This window comes from Loxodonta africana, chromosome 4 (genome assembly GCF_030014295.1).
Source record: "Loxodonta africana isolate mLoxAfr1 chromosome 4, mLoxAfr1.hap2, whole genome shotgun sequence".
NCBI lineage: Eukaryota > Metazoa > Chordata > Mammalia > Proboscidea > Elephantidae > Loxodonta > Loxodonta africana.
Genome location: NC_087345.1, coordinates 172,808,035 through 172,829,880, shown reverse-complemented (window position 1 = coordinate 172,829,880; position 21,846 = coordinate 172,808,035). Strand labels below are relative to the sequence as shown.

The window sequence follows — 21,846 nt, the reverse complement described above, 5'->3', positions numbered from 1 at the left end:
TTCTCACATACATGCATGCACACACTTTCTCACACACATGCACACATTCACACATACATGCTCACATACGTGCACAGAATCACACATAGGCACACATACGCACACATGCACACACGCACTTTCTCACACGCATGCACGCTGACCTTTCTTCACCATCCTCCCGGCCACCGTGAACTGGGTGGAGTCATTGGCCGCCCCTTTGCCTTTTGTCTTCCAGGCTTCTTCTCGCACAGTAATGAGCTGCTTCCTCTCCTCGATAGTCATCTGGCTCTCCCGGCTCTCTGTCACCCGCTGTGTACACAACGTACAAAGGGGAAGTAGGGGACAGAAATGACAGAGAGGTGAATTTTTGCCTGTGGCGTTCCGTGGGCTAAAATGCAGGAACACAGAGGAGTAATCCATTTTCCAAAAATGTCCATGGGTATTCTAGAATGGTCTCTGATATGTGACTGGCTTCTTTATTTCCGGTTTGGGTTAGAAAGCACCATTAACAATACTGAAACTTTAGGTTAAAACTTTGGTTTTCTTCTCTATTTGGAATACCAAAATGCTGCTTTGAAATAAACCAAAACACAGAGATTGTCCTCATGCCATGAAGTCTGCTGGGTTTAAAGTGTTCTGTTTCACCTGCTAGCTAAACTGAGTTGATCAGGAGGTTTTATCCATATATGCTCACAAACAACATGGTCAATTTAGAGGATTCCTTCCATGTGAGTTCATAAGGAACACGGTTATTCAGGAGGGAAAGCTGATCAGGAATTGAGTGGCCACAGGAGGGTGTTCTAGAACTCAGCATGCTTTTTCTTGGAGCAGCAATGTTATATGGGCAGTTAGACAACCACATCAGCCCATGGAAGGAGTAAACTTAAACCGTAATATAGCTGATGACAAGGACAAATTGTGCCATAGACTGGCTATACATATATGTATGTGTGTGTGTATATATATATATATATATATGTATACACACACATACACATATACACACACATACACATATATACACATTTATATATGTATATATATGTGCCTTATATATATCATGCTATAAAACCAAAACCAAACCCAGTGCTGTCGAGTTGATTCCGACTCATAGTGACCCTATAGGACAGAGTAGAATTGCCCCATAGATTTTCCAAGGAGCGCCTGGCAGATTCGAACTTCCAACCCTTTGGTTAGCAGCTATAGCACTTAACCACTACGTCACCAGGGTTTCCTATCATGCTATATATATGTGCTTTATATGATATATAAATATATATATAATACACTTATGCATATATATACTTGCTACCTAAAAAATCTGCCTTTTGTCAAAGGTTTCTAACCGGGGCTCTGGCCATCCCTGCCTCTTCAATCTCTAAGCCAGTGGTAGCACTCATTCAGCCTAGGGTAGGATGTAGCTGAGCTAGGGGCAGAAGAAGGACCTCCATGTGATTAGAGGGGCCAGGAAAGAGACTGAGATGAGGGCGATGTGGGCCAGGCGAGAGGATGGGAAGCCGGAAGGGGGCCTGAGGAAGGGGCTCGAGGCCCTTAGCCCCACGGAGTCAGGCGGGCTCTGAGAGGAAGCAACATGGCAGGGAAGAAGAGTGTGGACGAGGGCTGTGGGGTGATGCCAGGGCAGGATATTCTAAAATGTTGGCAGGAGAGTTCCCTTTCCCTCCTCCTTCACAAGCACCCCTCCTTTCACTACAACCCCCTCTCTGTGGCTGAGCACGGACAGGGCGAAGAGCAGGTGCCAGGCTGGCTGTGTTCCTGCAGAAAGCGGTGCTGTGGGAACTAATGAGGAAGGAGGGGGGAAGCACCCTCCATAGAGCAGAAGGTGCTTCCCGCGGCTGTCCCTGAGAAGCCATTCCTTGAAAGGGGCTCGAAGACAGCGATGACTTCCTGTGATTGTTCTCTTTCTTTACCCTCACCATCTTCTTAGTGAGGAGGAATGCCATTTTTGCTAGGGCATTTGCATTCAAACTTGAGTTGAGCGCTTCTTAACTTCCTTCTGGCAGTTTCCCTAGCTCTTCTTCACTCATAAGGAGTTACTCCTTGGATAAGAAGTCTTAGGTAAGCACGCTCAACATACATCAAAACTCAAAAAAAAAAAAAAACCAAACCCGTTGCTGAGGAGTCGATTCCAACTCATAGTGACTCTAGAGGACAGAGTAGAACTGCCCCATATGGTTTCCAAGGAGCAGCTGGTGGATTTGAACTGCCAACCTTTTGGTTAGCAACCGACTTCTTAACCACTGCGCCACCAGGGCTCCAACATACATCAAAGTGATCATAAGGCCTTTTCCAGGCACAATAGGAGCACTGGGGGCTCAAAGTGCAAGTCCCTCCTAGGGGCTCCGGGATTCTTTTCCTCCACAGCGTTCCATCTCACTATGGAAAATTAGCTTCCCTGAATTGACCAACAGGAAACTACTTCCAGATTCATGAAGGACAGGAAGAGAGAAGACATCTGCTCAGTTCATTTCCTTAAAGTGTTGGAATGATGGAGGAACCTGGGTGGAGGGGATGGGCTACAGAGTAAATATAGGAAGAGTCTTTCCTTCCTTTCCACTGGTAAAATTTGGTTTAGGTCATGAATATGCACTTCTCCACCATCTAGCTTATGAATCTTCTTTTGATGGGATTCTCCGACAGAGCAATCACAGCCAGAACTGATTTGAGATGTCTGGTAATTTAGATTAGGTTAAAAACCTTTTCCTGAAGAGATGTGACAGTGGAATGCAAGGCCTGATCCTGGCTCGGATACTAGATGGGTGGGGCTAAAAGGAACATTGCTGTTGTTGTGTGCTTTTAAGTCAGTTCCGTCTCACAGTGACCCTACAGGACAGAGTAGGACTGCCCCATGCCCCATACAGTTTCCTAGGCTGTAAATCTTTAGGGAAGCAGACTGCCACATCTTTCTCCCTCGGAGTGGCTGATGGGTTTGAACCTTTTGGTTGGCAGACAAGCACTTAACCACTGTGCCACCAGGGCTCCTGTAAAAACCAAACCAAACCCAGTGCCACTGAGTTGATTCCACCTCATAGAGACCCTATAAAAAGGACAATAAAAAACCAAAATCCCGTTGCTGTTAATTCCAACTCATAGCAATCCTATAGGACAGAGTAGAACTGCCCCATAGGATTTCCAAGGAGTGGCTGGTGAATTCAAACTGCCCACCTTCTGGTCAGCAACCATAGCTTGCCATAGCTCTTAACCACCATACCACCAGGGCTTCAAAACGGACATTAAATAAAAAAAACCAAACCCATTGCCATTGAGTCGATTTCGATTCACAGTGACCCTATTGGACAGAGTCAAACTGCCCCATAGGGTTTCCAAGGAGGGTTCAAACTGCCGACCTTTTCAAGTTCTTCTTTTTTAAAATTAAACTTTAGATGAAGGTTTACACAACAAACTAGTTTCTCATCAAACTGCCAAACTTTTGGTTAGCAGTGGAACTCAACCACTGAGCCACCACGGCCCCCAAAAGGACATTAAATCAAACCAAAACCAAAACCACTGCTGCTGAGTGCATTCCAACTCATAAAAACCAAGGCATTTTGAATATGGACTATGGACTAGGTCAACACTGCATCAGTGTTAAAGTTCCCTATCTCGATCACTGTACCGTGCTCCTGTAAGAGAAATATCCTTGTGTTATTTAGGAAATACACACTAAACTACTGGGGCAAAGGAGCATGATATCTCCAAGCTACTCTTACATGGTTCAGGAAAAAAAAAAAAAAAGGTATATACATAAGGAGAGGGAAGGGGAACGGAAGAGGAAGAAAGGAGAAGTGAGAAGGAGAATGAAGGAGAGGGAGGGAAGGGAAGGAAGAACGGGAAGGGGAGAAGGGAAAGTCAGGAGAAGAAGGAAGGAGGGAGGGAGAGAGAGAGGGTGTGAATGTACACAAATTCACTGGTAAAGGGTATGTGGGAGTGTCCTCCTATTATGGCAATTCTATAAGATTGAAATTTTATCAAAATAAAAAGTTATCAATATTTTTTTAAAAATCTCTTTCCTTAATTTGTCCCTCCTCATGACTGCAGACATGACCCTGACCGCAAGTACCCGGGTACCTCTAAAGCACATGCCTTTAATAAACTATGAGGTTGCCTCTGCCAGGAAGATCCCAACAACATTCAAGAAAGAGGGAGAGTTTTCTTTGTAAATGAAGGTTTACAAGTGAATTTTAATCATACCAATACGCCACTTGGCTTCAAATATTTCTAGAAACAGAGAGAGTGCCAAGAACGTCTGCTTCTCCAAAGGTCCAGGCAGCACTAGATGTGTGGATGAACTCAGAGTAACACATGTCCAGTGTCCAGGGTGGGGTAGTGTGTGTGGTTAGTGCCTCAGGAAAATGGCGGCCCCACCTCAAAAATTTCATTTCCCTGAGCACTTGGATCTCCGTAGAGTTCGTGCGTGAACATGATGAATATGAGCCCTGGGATGATACAACAGATTTTAAGATTTAAAGCTTCCATTGGTTTGTCAGAGCTGTGTCAAGGAACACTTTTCCTCCTTCTAAGTGATGGTAATAAACATAAAGGCAAGAATATTTTTTCTCCTCTCTAAGTGATAATATTAAACATAAAATTTTTGCTTCTCTACAAGTTTCTTCTTAATTTTGTTACTTAGTGGGGTTGATTTAAAGCCACAAAACCAAATCCGATGACACTGAGTTGATTCTGACTCATCCTGACCCTACAGGACAGAGTAGAGCTGCCCCATAGGGTTCCCAAGGCTGTGATCTTTACAGAAGCAGACTGCCACATCTTTCTCCTGCAGAACGGCTGGTGGGTTCAAACTGCTGACCTTTAAGTTAGCAGCCAAATGCTTTAACCATTGTACCACTAGGCCCCTTTGAGGTTGGTTTCAAATCCAAAAACCCATTGTTGTTGAGCCGATTTTGACTCATAGTGACCCTATAGGATAGAGTAGAACTGCCCCGTAGCATTTCCAGGGAGTGGCTGGCGGTTTTGAGCTGCTGACCTTTTGGTTAGCAGATGAACTCTTAACCATCACACCATCAGGACTCTAATAGAGTTGGCAGTGGTGGGAGAGGGTGGTTTAGGGCCCCCTAAATCCTGCTATCTGACTTTACGTGGCTCTATAATAGGGTAGGAAACCCTAGTGGCACAGTGCTTAAGAGCTACGGCTGTTAACCAGAAGGTTTGCAGTTCGAATCGGAAACCCTAGTGGCACAGTGCTTAAGAGCTACGGCTGTTAACCAGAAGGTTTGCAGTTCGAATCCACCAGGCACTCCTTGGAAACCCCATGGGGCAGTTCTACACTGTCCTATAGGGTCGCTATGAGTTGGAATCGACTTGACGGCAATGGGTTTTTTAATAATAGGGTAAGAAATATGCAGTTTATTCATGGAAAAATCTGATAGAGTTTATTACCCATAACCTATTGCTGTCGAGTCAATTCCAACTCATAGTGACCCTATAGCACAGAGTAGAACTGCCCATGGAGTTTCCAAGGAGCGACTGGTGGATTCGAACTGCTCACCTTTCGGAGAGCAGCTGAACTCTTAACCACTACATCACTAGGGCTTCCCAAACCAGCACGTACAACTGCAAAGGAAAGGTGGCAAGGTGAGAGAGAAGGCAGCCTCAGGGAGAAGAAATGGGGAGTTTCCATTTACTAAGAAGGAAGATAAAGAAGACCCAGTGGACACCTGTCTCTGTGAGCAGTCTGTCAATTTAATATTTGAAATCCTGGGTCTCTCATTCAAAGACGTGTTTTATTTATTACTAATCCTAAAAGAACAGTAAAAACATGAAATTTTTTTAGTTAGGGGCAACCTTACCAGTTGCCGTTGAGTTAACTGACTCATGGCAGCCCCACGTGTGTCAGAGTAGAACTGTGCCCATAGGGTTTTCTTTTTTTTTTTTAAATCGTGCTTTAGGTGAAAGTTTACAGCTCAAGTTAACTTCTCATACAAAATTTATCCACCTATTGTTTTATGACATGGGTTGCAATGACCACAATATGACAATACACTCCCCCTTTCCATCCCGGGTTCCCTGTGTCCATTCAATCAGTTCCTGTCCCTTCCTGCCTTCTCACCCTGCTTTGGGACAGGAGCCGCCCATTTGGTCTCATATATCTGATTGAACAAAGAAGCACATTCCTCACGTGTATTGTTTTTTGTTTTATAGTCCTCTCTACTCTGTCTGAAGACTGGGCTTCAGGAATGGTTTCTGTTCTCAGTTCACGGTATGTCCAGGGGCCACAGTTTCAGGGACTCCTTCAGTTTGTGTCAGACCATTAAGTCTGGCCTTTTTACATGAATTTGAGTTCTGTTCTACATTTTTCTCCTGCTCTGTCCAGGACTCCCTGTTGCGTTCCGTGTCAGGGCGGTCGTTGGTGGTAGCAGGGCACCATCTAGTTCCTCTTGTCTCATGCTGGTGGAGCCTCTGGTTCATGCGGTCACAGGGTCAATGGCTGATTTTTTGTAAGTAGATGGCCAGGACTTTCTTCCGAGGCACCTCTGGGTGGATTCCAACCCTATGAAAACCCTATGGAGCACATTCTATTTTGATACACCTGGGGTTGCCACGAGTCAGAATTGATTCAATGGCAACTTTTTTTTTTTTTGGTTTTTTACTTAATTTAGGATATAAAGCTTGGAAATTAAAAGGGAAAGCTTTCCTTTGGAACCAGTTTCAAGAAAATGAGGTGAATTAACACCATCAGGGCTACCTAAAAATCTGAGCCAAGGAGTCTACATGTGTGCCTGACCCTAAATATATGAAGAACTGATTAAACAAACATATACATCACACAGTGAAATGCAGCAAAGAGGCCACTTTCCCAAAGGAAAGAAAAGTGCTTCCCTACAGCTAAGAAATTGCAATGAGGCTGAATATTTGTAGGTTTTTCCTCACCTGATTAATAGATACAAAAGACAGGTATTTATGGGCAGCAGGTATAGCAGGAGAATAAGTAGAAGCATATACAGGTTCCTATAGAGCAAAGCAAGAGGATTAGAGGTGAAAAGAGAAAAGATTGACAAGAGCGGGGTAGGGGATGGAGAGAGACAAAAACAACAGTTTTTCTAACACAATGTTAATTTAAAAATGTAAACAACCAAAAAGCCAAACCCATTGCCTTTGAGTTGATTCCAACTCATAGTGACCTTCTAGGACAGAGTACAACTATCCCATAGGGTTTCCACGGCTGTAATCTTTACGGAAGCAGACTGCCACATCTTTCTTCCATGGAGCAGCTGGTAGATTCGAACTGCCAACCTTTCCATTAGCAGCTGAATGCTTAACCACTGCACCACTAGAGCTCCTTAAATGTTAATTTACTCATTGCAATTTCAGTTCTCTTTTCAAGATAGTCCTTCCTATTTATTTATTTTTTAAATAATCCTAAAATAAATTCACATAAGCACAGTAAATACACCGGAGTCAGTTTTGGGCAGGAATTAAAGGAGTTAATGGCAAGATGACTGCAATTGATAGAAGACACTCAGTTGCAGAGTGGGGAACCATGGCTTTCATTGACAGTTTTAGCATTTAAAACATAACATCTTCTTTAAAGCCTTTTAAAGTTTTTTTGCTATATGATTTTAAAAAAAAGTTAAGGAAACAAGATCAGCTGTCCATCTGGATAAAAATGGCACCTTGTCTCAGGATAAGAAAACCAAACAGAGAGGGCCCAAAAAGGACCAGGAACGATCAGAATTACGGACAGTGAGGCATAACTCCAGCCTTATATCTAGAGGACACCTGGGTTAGAGTCAGGCTTACCCAAAGCAGATTAGAAATGGCATTATCATCTGTAAATCCTCCTTCTTCCTACAGGTTAAAACAAATAGGAAACATTGCAGAGGGTTGAAGAGAAGGGTCTGGTTAAGGTGTCACAATCACCGTCCAGTGCTTTGCGCCTGGGCTCCATTAGAAACATGCACATGCTCACACAGCTGGGTGGCAGAAATCTCAATCAAGTCAACTCACATCCCAACAGCATGATGATAATTAATTTGCAGATCACACCACCCAGCCTTTCTGTCTCTCCCTCCCTCTCTCTTTAAATTGACTAGATTCACTGGAGTTGGGATTTGGGATTTCAGTGACAGCAGGCAGTTAGATCACGAATGTGGCAGATTCACCTTCCTGGAATTTTCAGGCACTGGTTTGGGGGATATCAGAGACCTTCTCTTGATTCGCTGACCTGACACCATTGCATTGCAGCACAGTGGGATATCAAATATTAACCTGGGGCTCCGAAACAGGTACGCGGTTTCAATCACGTCTTTAAGACTTTGCTTCATTTCTCTCACTCTTTTGGTGGAATGAGTTATCCTGAAGGAAGGCGTACAGCAATCATGCTCAAATGCACACATTCCACTCAGTGTGGACCAGGTGAAATCTACACAACAAGTGGCTTTACCATCTTAGAAGCTACAAGAAGCAAAAATGTTTAAGTCAGGTTAGCACTGGCCTAGACTCAACCAAGAACAGAAAAAGGGAAGAAATAAAAATAAGGGCAAAAGGGAGAATAAGCGAGAGGAGAGTGAAAGAACCTAAACTATTTCTCATAGGAAACGGCAGAGTCTGCTGGGTAACTGACTACTGCTTGAAGCTCCAAATCACTAGTCCTATTTTTTTTTGGGGGGGGGGGTTCCTGGGAAGTAGGGGAGGGAGAATAAAATTGGAAAGCAAGTAACTGCTGTTAAGTTATATATTCTCTGGGACATGACCGATCTTTTAGCACAAAAAGGAAAACTCTAACTTGGTTCCCAAAAATCTATTATAGGGCCAGAAGAACAGTTTCTTACCAGATAGGACCCAAAATGAGATCCTGGTTAGGGTTCTTCAAATTTGTTTTGTTTAGGGACAAACTCTTTGGCAGAAACAAAACAGTTATATGTTTTCAAGGTATCCTTTTCCAATGGACTTCTAGTAGAAAGACAACATAGAAATGCAGGCTGTCCTAAGCAGTGAGTCAAACAAAATCATAACAGTTACACTTTCTACACTGCTTCGAAATTTAAGATAGGAAAACTAATTCCACGCTATAATTAATGGACTGTTGTTCACCTTATATAGTCACCAACAAAATTCAGTGGGCCTCTTATTGAGGTCATTTAATGAACCAGTCCTGCAGAGACTGGCTTACAGCGTCTATGGTGGTCTATTAGATTTCATGAGCTCATTATGTGACACTATGACTGGTATAGTCATATGGGGTCAGTGGCAAGTACCAAGGTGAAGGACAACTTTCTTCCAGGTCTTGCATGTCACAAGCCAGTTTTAAAGGCCACTGCACAACTGTTCAGACCGGTTATTAAGGGACTGTCCCATCCATCTCAATGTTAGGGATCTCATGCTTAATTTTATTATTTTCTGTGTCCAGTGCTACAGCTGGACTTCCTTGATAATATTTTCACTGAAAAAACATTTCTGAAGTATGCCATTTAGGAATGAGTTGGCTGGTAGTCTCTGACATCTGTAGTTTCTAAACAGAATATTCCAGAGGCATTTTTATTTGCACTGTCCGATGTGGTAGCGTGTTGCCACATGTGGCTACTGAGACATGCTGTCAATGCAAAATGCATACTGGGTTTAAAAAAGTTAGGATGAAATAAAAAAAAAATATATCGCTAATAACTTTAGATTGATTATACAGTAAAAGCTGTGAAAACTGGAACCTGCGTAAGGTGGAAATCTGTCAGAGAAGGAAAACTCAAATGTTTTTCACTAACTAGAGAGCGACAGAGAAGTGGTGACTGCACCCTGTCAAAGGTGAAAAACTTGCAAGACCCAGAAAAACAAGGCAATCCCAGCGAATTCCAGCTCTCACAGGTGTCACTATATGTTGAAAAGATAATATTTTTCATATATTGGATTCATTTAAAATAGTAAAATTAATTTCACCTGTTGCTTCTTACTTTTTTTAAATGTGGCTACTGGAAAATTTAAAGTTATATATGTGGTTCACATTCTATTTCTATTGGACAGGGCTGACTTCTCTGCTGCATGGATTTTCACAGGGGCAATAGAAGTGCTTTAAATGGTCCCATCTCTATCTCCTGCCACCGATAAATCTCTACAGGCTGCAACTCATGGGACTATACTTACTGCACACAAAAACTTGGAGGATGACAAGCTATACAAATGTTTGGTAACCACTAATGTGTACCTTTTGGTAAATTCAGAAACTATGATTTTTATGAGGTCAGTGATGACCTGACTGTGAAACCATTTCCGTTCAACCCTTTGTGGTAAGGCTGGAAGCTTCCAGAGCTTACTCTATCAAGCAGCTTTCTATCAGCAAGTCTAGACCCCCTCCATGCAGCAAGACCCCTCTGCATACACCAATGTCCTGAGCAGGTTTCTTTCTGGACGGTTGGAGAACTCTGTGGTAGTATTCAGACACGCCAGGAAGTGTGGCGATTCCTTAGGTACTGCTCAGCTGTTTGGGGATTGTCTTAACACAGACCAGGGTTAAACCAGCTCACCTCCCACCAGTGGAGCACAGCTACGGTGTGACTAAATAGACTGCTGGCCCTTAGGAGGGAATGAAGCCCAGGGATTATCAGAGGCCATCTGAAAACCGCTTGACCTCAGCAGAACTAGAGATTTTCCAAAGGCCTAAAATAGATAGGCTTATTTTAACTTCAAAGTGCTTATTGTCTCAGGCCAGAGTCAACGAGACCAGAGACCACCGAGGAGTCAGGAGTCACAGGAAGACTGAGTTCATGAGTTGCTGCAGAATCGGCAGACATTTCTCACTCGGCACGTGTTCAGCTCTTCTGTGCTCTTAGACCCCCCCCCCCGCAAGTGCTTCTGTTCACTCAGTTTTTACCCCAGCCAGGGGCAGTATCTGAAATATTTCAAGGTCAGTAGCCTCCCGCTACCCCTAGCCTTCTGAAAATCTTACTCCTCTGTTGCTGTTAGTTGCCGCTGAGTCAATTCTGACTCATGGTGGCCTCCTGTGTGCAGAGCAGAACTGCTCCATAGGGTTTTCAAGGCTGTGACCTTCTGGAAGGAGATGGCCAGGTCTGTCTCCTGAGGTATCTCTGGGTGGGTTTGAAGTGCTAACCTTTCAGCTAGTAGTTAGGTGCTTAACCCCTTGTTGTAAGGCAGTTCAAATCTCACCGTCTCCTTGCAGCCTTCTAATTTTCATGGACTAAAAGGACCCCACACTCTTTTGAGTAGGAAGAGCACTTACCTCCTGTCACCACTGATGGGGAATCGATTTCGTTTTGTGCTTTTTAGCTTAATTTTAATATTCACCTGCCCATACTGCTAGGGTGTCTCTCTGTCTTCCAAAATGACCAACAAGCTGCCTGGCACTAGTTGGTGCTTGAGACATGCTGTATTGATTGATGGGTTTGCTAATGAGGGAAACTGAATGTGCTAGTGGTATTTTTGAGTCAATGAGTTAAAGATTTTTTACATAAAGTTTCTGGGAATTGGGGATAAATGATTGGAGGGACCCACTTTTCTTTCACTTCAGAAGCCATTCTTGAACTCTAAATTTCACATTTAACTTAATTGGTTTTTTAGCATGCAACTATAGCTCAGAATCTCTAGTCATGATCTTTATCACCACGTATGTCTCCAAAAAGAATTCAAATTGCCATTCCAATTTAACTTATGAGGACACAGAAGCACCCAATGAAACAGGGGCAGAACTCTGGCTCGCAGTCTTATATGCAAACCTCATTTTTATGTAAGTTTCTTAGTGCATAAAGGTCACATTCATAACTCATCTCTTTCATAGATGCTTAGCTTTTTTTAGAACTAGGAGGGGTCTAGGCGATCACCTGGTTGGAAGTTTTTTTTTCTTTTCTTTTTCTATTCTATTTGAAGACTTTTAATCTTAGAAATTGCCCTTGACAGTGTCACCAGGTACCTTACCTTACCTTTTGCCAGCAAATACCTTTGCAACATAGGGCCATGGGCAGGGAAACCTGATCAGCTTTGACATGGACAATAGCTGGTCCCATTATGGTCATCATTATATCGGTAATAAACAGCTCATCAATGCTTTTGCATATGAAATGCTTGCTCGTATTGAATGTATTACTTAATTTTATTTAAACTTGTAGAACACTTTGCTGTACATTCTTTCAAAGAGCCTCAACACAAAGTCTATCTACTCATCATGAAACACGCTTGAAATTATGAACTAAGTACTCACTGGCCACAATTATGCCTTTGCTTTGTACACTTAGGCTTTAAATGTCTACACAGGAAATCCAAATCCGTATTTCACATGCAACTTACAAACTGTTAGTGGTCAATTAAAGATTGTCATTATGAAGGCTTCAGTAACATTCTAAAGTCATTCACGAAGAGTTTTCAACTGAAGTTAAAGTACACACTTGAAAACCTAGAAATTTACGTCTGATGCATTATGCGTGTGGTGCTGTTACCAGTTCTATAAAATCTCAAGGCTTCGCTTTTGATCAATTTCAGCTGCTTAAGGGACTTTTTTTTTTTTTAAGGGACAGGTTTTAAGTGCGTACTCTAACGCGATAAAGTGCGAATGCTTCACAGAGTGGTGATTAGTTAGGTTAGGCGTGCTTGTCTGTTTGATGCACGGCCAAGCGTGATGTTAGTGAGAAGGCCTTTTCCTAACATGGAAAGCGTTACCTTCTTGAGCGACTGCTCCACTTCTTGTATATGCAGGCCGCTTGAGACAGGTGCTTTGCTGTACTCCTGCTTTTTGTTAAGTCTGTTTTTCCAGTCTTCTTCTCCACTCTTCTTCAACAGCGCCAACCTAAGGGCAAAACGCACCAACCAAAAAGAGTTCAGCATGAAACTCTTGACTGGTAACAAGATCACAGTGTAGGTAAGTGCAAAGTCTTTAGCTAGCAAATAACCACGGCTACCTAATTTTTTTTACCTAACTTTAATCTTTTTGAATTTCATTTATTCTGAAGACAGTATGCCTGGAAAAACAATACAGTCCTTTTTCTAAGATGGCTCCAAAGATTCTAAAGTTGATTGAAATGCAAAACTGAAGTCTGAGTGGCCAGATAAGAGAGGTACCATCATTCCAGCCAAGGAAATATGTTTTTTTTTTTTTTTCCTTTCCTTTGGGCTGAGAGCATGGAGGATAAAGGTAACTGACTTGACGGCAGTGGGTTTGGGTTTTTGGTTCTCCCCAGAGAAACGTGCCTTCAAGTGTCCCCTTCCGGTCACTTGATGAAATAACACCTACATGACTAAAGCTGGGAAGTAGTTCCTACCTGCACAAAATATCGCAGAAATGAATTTAAAAGCAAAAAGCTATGAAAACAACAACAACCTCTTAATATCATTCCTTTTAATGACAGTAAAAGGCGATGTTTAGGGCTGCTTCTCTTCCTGTACTCTCAGTCTTTTGCCTCCGAATGAACTTGAACTTGGTCTCTCCAATCTATCTTCTTAATACAGAAACTATTCTCTACAAACCCATTTTAAAAAATTGTGACTTCAGCTTTCCTCAGGGAAAAGCCATATATAAAAAAAGAATCTAATTAACTGAGATTTTTACCTAACCTACTTTAGTTCAAGAATGGCGAGACTTGAGAGAAACTGCTTGGATATTATAATCAGTGAAAGATTACGAGGCTGTTGTAGCTAACTGTTATAATGAATGAAGTTGGACAAAACACTGGAAAGATAAAAGGCACAAGAATGGTGATCACCGAATTCACTTAAGCTGATGCCCAAACAATTTAAAGATTAGGAAGAAGAAACTTACTAGATTCCTTTCCCCTTTGTGCCAAGTCTTAGGAGTACAGTCCATGACGAAGGGTGCTTTTTTCTTTTTACTGTGGCAAAATACATGCAACAAAACTTTGCCACTTAACCATTTTTCAGTGCACAATTCAGTGACCTAAATTACATTCACCATGTTGTACAGCCATCACCTCTACATATTTTCAAATGTTTTTCATCGCCCTGAACAGAACACGGACTGTATGACGGTTGACTCTGCGTAGCTACAAGGGCTAGCTCACGTACTTGAAAACAAAATCTAAACTGCTTTAAATGTTGTGATCTGCATGTCGGACTATATCACGACTAAGATTTATCTTTTCTCCAATTCATCTGAATGAGTCAGTCTTATCCTAATAAGAAAAAAAAAAATCTAATAAGATGAAATAATTAGACAAAACGATTGGTTGTTATATGCTGCATTACAATGTTCAAAGGTTTCAAAATGTCTATAAACGAGACTTTAAAAAAGAACCAGTAAGCCAGTACTTTTATATCCAGATGAAGAAGTAGTTCCCATTTATCATCTTGGGAAGATACTTGTCTCCTTGCTATTCTCTTTGCAAACAGGCCTCAGAACCAGTTTCTTTCTCTTACTTTGCCTGTGACCTAGACCAGTGGCTTGACCATTCACAATTTTATTAAGATGAGATTCCAAATGATTTGAGAGAATTAAAAAAAAAAGAAAAAATCAAATTCATCCTCCTGAATAGAGATTAGTAAAAATAATGAGCTATAGTCTCCAAAGAGCTTCTCCAAAAGAAGCTCCCACACGTCTGGGACAATGACCACATCATCTAAATAACTGTTTGGTTTCCCTGGTGATGACTTTGAGGAATCTAATACTGATTTAGAAAAAAACAAATGGTAGAATCTGGAATCTTTTTACAGTCCACTTTATATTCTGCTAGGTCCCTGGGCGGTGGAAATGGTTAAGTCCTTGACTACTAACCTAAAGGCTGGCGGTTCAAACCTACCCAGCGTGCTGCAGAAGAAAGGCCCGGCAACCTGCTTCCATAAAGACTACAGCCCAGAAAACCCTAAGGAGCAGTTCTACTCTGTAATACATGGAGTTTCCATGAGTCGAAATCTACTCAATGGCAACTTTTTTTGTTTGTCTGTTTTTTACATACTCTGATCTTCACAACAACCTCTAAGAAACTGGACATTGTTATTCCCAGTCTGACAGACGAGCAATGTGAGTACATGCAGGTGAAGAAGTCTGCTGACTGAGACCCCTCTACACGTGGGAGAATGGAGAATGTGATTCCAGCCTCGGTATGCCCTGCCTCCCACTTCGCGGCCTGTTTCACGACAGGAGTATGATAACTAACCACACACATTTCTGCACTCCTGTTTCAGGAATAGCATAGGATTCTGGCTTTATTACAATCATTCCCCCTCCACACACCCTGGGATGGGCTTCGAAGACTGCCTCCGTTCCCAGAATCTGAAATTTTGCTTCTGGCTGGGCTGGCAGAGTCATCATCAGGGACGTCCAAAGACTACAGAGTAACCAAAAGAATATGGATGAAACGGTGCTTCAGCTGAGCCCACATGGTACTTGGATCCCACCCTAGCCTGCCGCATGCAGATGATGAATTGCTTTAAAATAACACACACTAAAACCCTTTAGATTTCCTACTTTTTCAACAAGTTGAGGGGGCGGGAGATCTTTCCAAAAGCATTCTCCTGCAATCTCACGACCCTCCCAACTCACTGCAGACTGCCACGCACTGGGAAGGGCGAGCAGCTACATGTCTGGTCTTGCTCGGGATACAGATTCCTGCCTGTGCAATTCAAACAACTGTCAGTGCTTTTAGCATCAGCCAAAGGCTAAGTGCTATTTGTAGGGGCTGTGATTGTTGAGAGCCTTGGCATATGCTTAGTCTCAGGTTGCCATCCACTGCATGGCACTGCTTTAGCCTATTAACCCTAAGGCCTGGCAGGGGCCACTATGACCACATGCTCGCTAGGACGCCCTGGGAAATTCTGATCCCCCTTTCCACAGGCCAAGCTTTTCCAGCAGGGAATATTGGCTTGAGTGGGTGAATTCAGTTGCACTCATCTGAGAGCTTTGCTTGATTAGAACAAGTTCTTCAGACTCCTGGCAATCAGAGCTGGGTCAAATAGGTGCCAGGCAAAATATATGTTCCTACGCTGAAGTAAGATTTTTTTCTTTAGAAGATTTCTGCTCATTTCAGAGAATCACAGGCGCCACACGGATTTCAGCTAGGGCTGATAGTACTGAACAATGCCTGTATCAGATCTTGGTCTTGGTTATTTGTAGGCTGGAGGAGTGAACTATATGCCTTTTAAATGGGGGAACAAATCAAAGATCAGAAAAGGAGGGTGTTACGGAAATTATAGAGTCCCTGGGTGGTGTAAATGGTTAACACGCTCGCTTGTTAACTGAAACATTGGAGGTTCGAGTCCACTCAGAGGCACCTCACATGAAAGGCCTGGTGATCTACTTCCAAAATATCGGCCACTGAAAACTCTATGGAGCACAGTTGTAGTCTTACATATACATGGCTGCTGTGTAGGTGTGGATTATCCAATAGGCAAGGTAAGCACGGTGCTTACCTTGCTTACCAGATCATCTGTAGTGAACAATTTTCACATATTTGCACCACATCAAGGACTCTGCTTCTAGGTATGGCTGGCATCTGTCTCTCTCCCAACCCCACAGCACTTTCCTATAGAATCAAAACCTCTTTTCAAATTTACAATCTCGGACAGAGACTGATGACCCAGTAAGCAAGGTAAGTATGGTCTCGCTTGTGCTTACTTACTAATCTGTAGTGAACAATTTCAGATGGGACTGTGGTAAAAACCCATGTGAAATTGCTCACTACAGATGATCTGGTAAGCACGGTAAGCACTGTGGTTCCTTTGCCTGTTGGATAATCCACCCTGTCACCATGAGTTGAACTTGACAGCAATTGGTTAAGGGCATTATACGTCTGATTTTTACATTAATCTGGGGCCCTCTAGTGGCTGAGCTATCCCACTACAATGTAAGAACCTCAAGTTTGCTGGGGGAAACAAGGACACAGCCTCAGACTGCCAGGCAGTGCAGGAGAAGGGTGGCGGGAGGGGCACACAAGGAACCCAGAGGGACCCCAGTTGAAGCCTCCCCCTCTGAGGCAGAATTCTGCAGGCGGCCAGAGGCAGGGGTGGGGGACAGATTCTTGACCATTCTAGGGAGTTCAATGAAGTCATTTCACCACCAATTTCTCAAAGTGAAAGGATGACCCCCTTTCCCTTTTTCGGTAGTCTTCTTCCCTAAAACGCGAAAGCTCATACGCAGTTCCTTCAGCAATTGTGGAAATCAGATCTCTAAAGGTCCTGTGCACTTTTTAAGAAAGGCCAAAGGTTCTATCTCTAAACATAAAAATTACTTGATTGACATGGTCTTTTAAAGAAGTCCCCAAACAAGGGGCAATTTAAACCCAAATCATTAGACTGTATCCTGATTTTTATGCTGGTTAAAGTTCAAAACCTTATATTGTAGATGTCAGAACTGATTAAAAAAGAACAGGGACTTTTTGGGTCTTTTTCCTTGAGTATCAACCATATTCTAAAAAAGGAGTAGTCATGGATTGAATTATATCCCCCCAATATATGTGTCAACTTGGTTAGGCCATGATTCCCAGTATTATGTGGTTGTCCTTCATTTTGTGATTTTCCTATGTGTTATAAATCATAATCTCTGCCTGTGGCTAAAGAGGATTAGGGTAGGATTGTAACACCCCTGCTCGGGTCATATCCCTGATTCCATGTAAAGGGAGTTTCCCTAGGGTGTGCCCTGTACCACCTTTTATCTTACAAGAGATAAAAGGAAAGGGAAGCAAGCAGAGAGTGGGGACCTCATACCACCAAGAAAGCAGTGCTGAGAACAGAGTGCGTCTTTTGGACCCAGGGTTCCTGCCTGGAGAAGCTCCTAGTCCAGGGGAAGATTGATGACAGGGGCCTTCCTCCAGAGCCTATGGAGAGAGAAGGCCTTCCTCTGGAGCTGACACCTGAATTTGGACTTCTAGTCTACTAGACTATGAGAAAATAAATTTATCTTTATTAAAGCCATCCACTTGTGGTATTTCTGTTAGAGTAGCACTAGATGACTAAGACAGGAGTGTATTGTGGATCTCCTGAAATTTCCTAGTTACTGCACTTTTCTAAGTCTTAGTTTTCCTCACCTATATAATAGGGATAAAAGCACTACCTTCTAAGAACTATCTTGAGGACTGGATGATGCAGGTGAAATGGCAGCACTCAGTCTTGAAGACTCAATGATGTCAGGTACTGAAGAGCAGGGAGACTGTGGATCAGGAAGACAGTTGCGCTCCTACCTCACATCTTGCTCCTGGTTATTTGTGGGCTAGAGGCGCGCATTATATGTCTTTTAAATGGCGGAACAAATCAAAGATCAGAAAAGCAGGGTGCTAAGGGAACTGTGTAGCTATTTAGAAGAAATGATGAAGGAAATCTACAAATCCCAAACTCTACTTCTTGGAGTTTGGAATTTGAAAACGGGTAATCAAGGAAGCCCATGCAAAGAAAGTGTCAGTTGAGAAAAATGATTTGGGAGGAGGGTGGACTCTACATAACTATGCCGTCTAGCTAGAATTTTCTGTCCTCATATCATTTCCTCCCAGTTAGAAAAAACACGCGAGCTGCTAAAACACTAATTGCAATGTGCTGAAACCTTGCCTCAATACACCATAGGGGGGAGTTAAGAGACCAGCCCCTGGGGTCAGTTCTCTTTACCACGTAGCCCTAGTGGCCACTGGACCTCCTGGAGATTTAGCTCCTTCTTTCAGAATAAGAGTCCTTGGGTGGTGCAAGCTGCTAACCAAAAGGCTGGAGCTTCAAGTCCACCTAGCGGTTGCCCCAGAAGAAAAGTCTGGCAATCTACTTCTGAAAAACCAGCCATTAAAAACACCGTGGGGTCACCAGGGATCAGAACTGACTCTGCAGCCACTGGTTTTGGTAAAATGAGGTAGGCAGAGGTAGTTAAGGAGCTCTGGTGGCACAGCTGTTTAAGCGCTCTGATGCTAACTGAACCCCCCCAGCAGCTCCACAGGAAGAATGCCTGATGACCTGCTCCTGTAAGGATTACAGCTGAGAAAATCCTATGGGGCAATTCTGCTCCGCAACACATGAGTCACTAGGAGTTGAAACTGGACTCGATGAGACCTAACAACAATGGAGGTAGTCAGAATACGGTTTTTTAAAAGTCCTATGATTTTATACATCAACCCCCCAAAAAGAAAAGTAAAGCCCAAATATAGAATAACATTCTTATTTTAAAGAGGTCAAACTTCATTATTTTATTTTGATAAGAAGGAGGGATTAGAGCCTCACTTAGGAGAAAGTTATTAGAGCTGGCGTTTAAAGATATATGGTGTTATTTTCAGCAAAGTACAAATAAAAGTGCTGTCAAGGAAAGGTGAAGAAGGTCGCTGGCAATATATTTTGTTTGACACTATTTATGACAAATATAGCTGCTAAATAAAGTGTCCTTCATCCTTTATTTAAATTTATATCTTAAAAATTAGCTCGATAGCTGAATACTTCACAAGTATTCCTTACTCTCAAGCTTCTGAACACACCGCGGTGAGGAGCGTCTTTGGGACCGTGCTAAGTTATAGGCCCCTCTTGCCAGCAGGCCCTCACACATACACATTCTGTCTGGGACACACTGCCAGCCTTCACAGAAGCTTCACAGCCATCCTTGAACTCCTCAGAGAGCCACAAAGCCTGGGCCAAGCAGCTATGTCTTTACAGTACCTCACATTTATAAATATGAGAATTTTACAATAGGATTCAAAGTGCTTTAGAAAGATATAGGTAAAACTAATATTCACTAAAAACTGGCAAATTAATTAAGAATTAGTGCCTAGCAGATGGACACAGACCTCATGCATCAAAAGTGCCAAGTTCCAACAGACAATTCCCAAACACCGCGGGTGAGGGCCTCAGGCTGAAATAGGCCAAAGTGCTTGCCTGATTCACGGCACTATTTAGTTTCTGCCCCTCCATCTATGCCTCTTCAGACTGTTGGTGTTGGGTGCTGTGGAGCTGATTCTGACTCATAACAACCCCAGGTGTCATAGAGTACAACTGCCCCATAGGGTTTCTAGAATGTAATCTTTACAGAAGCAGACGGCCAGTTCTTTCTCCCATAGAGCTTCTGGGTGGGTTCAAACCGCCAAGCTTTTGGTTATCAGCTGAGAGCTTAACTGCTGTGCCAGTGATGCTAGTAGGTATAACTTACTGTGAATTTTAAATAAATAAAGGCTACAGTAAAAATAGAATTTTACAATCATATTAATTTGTCAGGGGAAAAAGTTTCCATCTGTTTAATATTTTATAAATAATGTTCAAAAAAGCTTGGCTTTAAAAAAACAGAATGAAGAATTTTCATCATAGTTTGACACACAGTCTTGGGCAGTTTGAAATGTATCTAGAAAAAATAAGACTGGCCCATGATTGACAAAGCAATAAAACTTCCGAATGGTGGGAGGTGATAAGCAAGGGTTCAGTCTGGCAGAACCATAAGGAACAGACAAGATTTGAAATAGCTCTGCTAATCATACCAGGAAATTAGCTTGACCTTTCTTTACCCAGTATTCCTGTCTCTATTACATCTTTTGCTGCTGAATTCAACTGTGGCTAAAAGTTAAAAAGGAAAATACATCCTGAAAATGTTTAGCTCCTATTTTCTGTATTACTCCCATTGAAACATATCCTTTCAAGCCTACACCATTCTTATGAATGAAATAAGGTGATGGTGTTATTTGACACTCAAATGTAATCTTTCATAGCTATTACCTGATGTAAAATTTCTAAATGTGGTTCAGAAAAGTCGTCCATTCTACTTGCTGTAAAATAAGCAGAACTTGGATTCGAATCCCACAGATTCATATTCCAAATGGGAATTTAGCCTCTTCCCCTCTACATATGTTTTATGTGGATAAACAATCGACAACAGTTAGTACACTCAATTGGAAGCCATGTCTATCTGAAAAGCACCAAGATGTCGGCTCCCATCACTGGATAGTCAGAAGAATTAATACAAAAAAGAAAACGGAACCGCAAACAAATGAAGCAAGAACAAGTTCATTTCCTCATCAGAATATGGAACTGGCCCTCCCTCAGCAGGGGCAACCAGAAACTGGGGGGCTGCAGCTCACCATCACGTTCTGGACTTCCCTAAAGAATGCTAGTGGAACAGCAGAGCCCCTTATGTAGCTGAATTTGTGACTTCATCTCTTTGCCTATCACACAGATCTTTTTTTTTTTTTTTTTAAATAAGTCTAAGCTCCACCCCCTCTGCCCCAATAGAATCCATTTGAAGTTCTTGCATCTCTATTACCTTTCTTTAATTGACATCGTTTTGCCGGGCGAGTCAAGGATGCCCTCCACCACTGGTGCTTTGATCTCTCCAGCAGCAAACATGGCACATGGATCCTGATAGAGCTTCTCTTGAGCTTGCTCTGCAGAGTCTGGCTGCTTATAGGACACCGGGGTTGCGGCTGCAGCAGCCGCTTTCCCAGCAGCTGTGCCGGTCTGCTCACAAGTGGGCTCCCCAAGCTCCGCTGCTGGGCGGGAAAGGAGCAGCATCAGCATTCACTCCTCCAGCAAACATTCTCCAGCTATTAACCCCCTAACAGTCAAGTACTTGGAGTTCAATCCGTGCACACATGACAGGTTACCCAACCCATGCGGACTTAGGCAAATCTAGAGCACTGTGAGAAAAACCAAACTTCCCCGTGGGTTACTTCCCACAGCAAATCACGTTACGGCAGTTGGTCTCTTTGCTGCACAAGACACAGGAAGTCAGCTTTCACTGTAAACTCTGGGATGTTTCTACTCCCCCAAAACAAGACTTTCACATTTCAAATGCACTCTGCTCACACGCCAAAACTCTTATTTATAACTTAGCCAGTATCATTTTATGTTAGTTAGAAAGAAGATGAAAGTTCCAAGCATAGAGCTTATTAGTCTGGAAAAAAAAAAAAAGCTATGTAGAAAGAAAGAGTCCCCAGAAACACGGGTTGGAGACCTTATTCCCTGTGCTTACCCAAGCCCTGGACTTTTTGGGTCATCAGC

General features: G+C 42.7%; 1 protein-coding gene across 27 annotated transcripts in view; it reads right to left on the bottom strand.

Moving 5' to 3' along the window:
* The window catches only part of SVIL (supervillin), a 278,042-nt gene that overhangs the window by 49,890 nt on the left and 206,306 nt on the right, over positions 1-21,846 (bottom strand). For 22 of the 27 annotated variants that reach the window (XM_064284985.1, XM_064284978.1, XM_064284980.1 and 19 more), the window contains 4 exons: positions 21,110-21,335; positions 12,616-12,742; positions 7,759-7,806; positions 144-291 (listed from right to left, as the gene is read on the bottom strand). In XM_064284985.1, coding sequence (XP_064141055.1) covers positions 144-291; positions 7,759-7,806; positions 12,616-12,742; positions 21,110-21,335 — 549 coding nt within the window. The remainder of the gene's footprint in view (positions 1-143; positions 292-7,758; positions 7,807-12,615; positions 12,743-21,109; positions 21,336-21,846) is intronic. The other 5 variants (XM_023548810.2, XM_064284993.1, XM_064284996.1 and 2 more) reach the window with 2 other exon arrangements.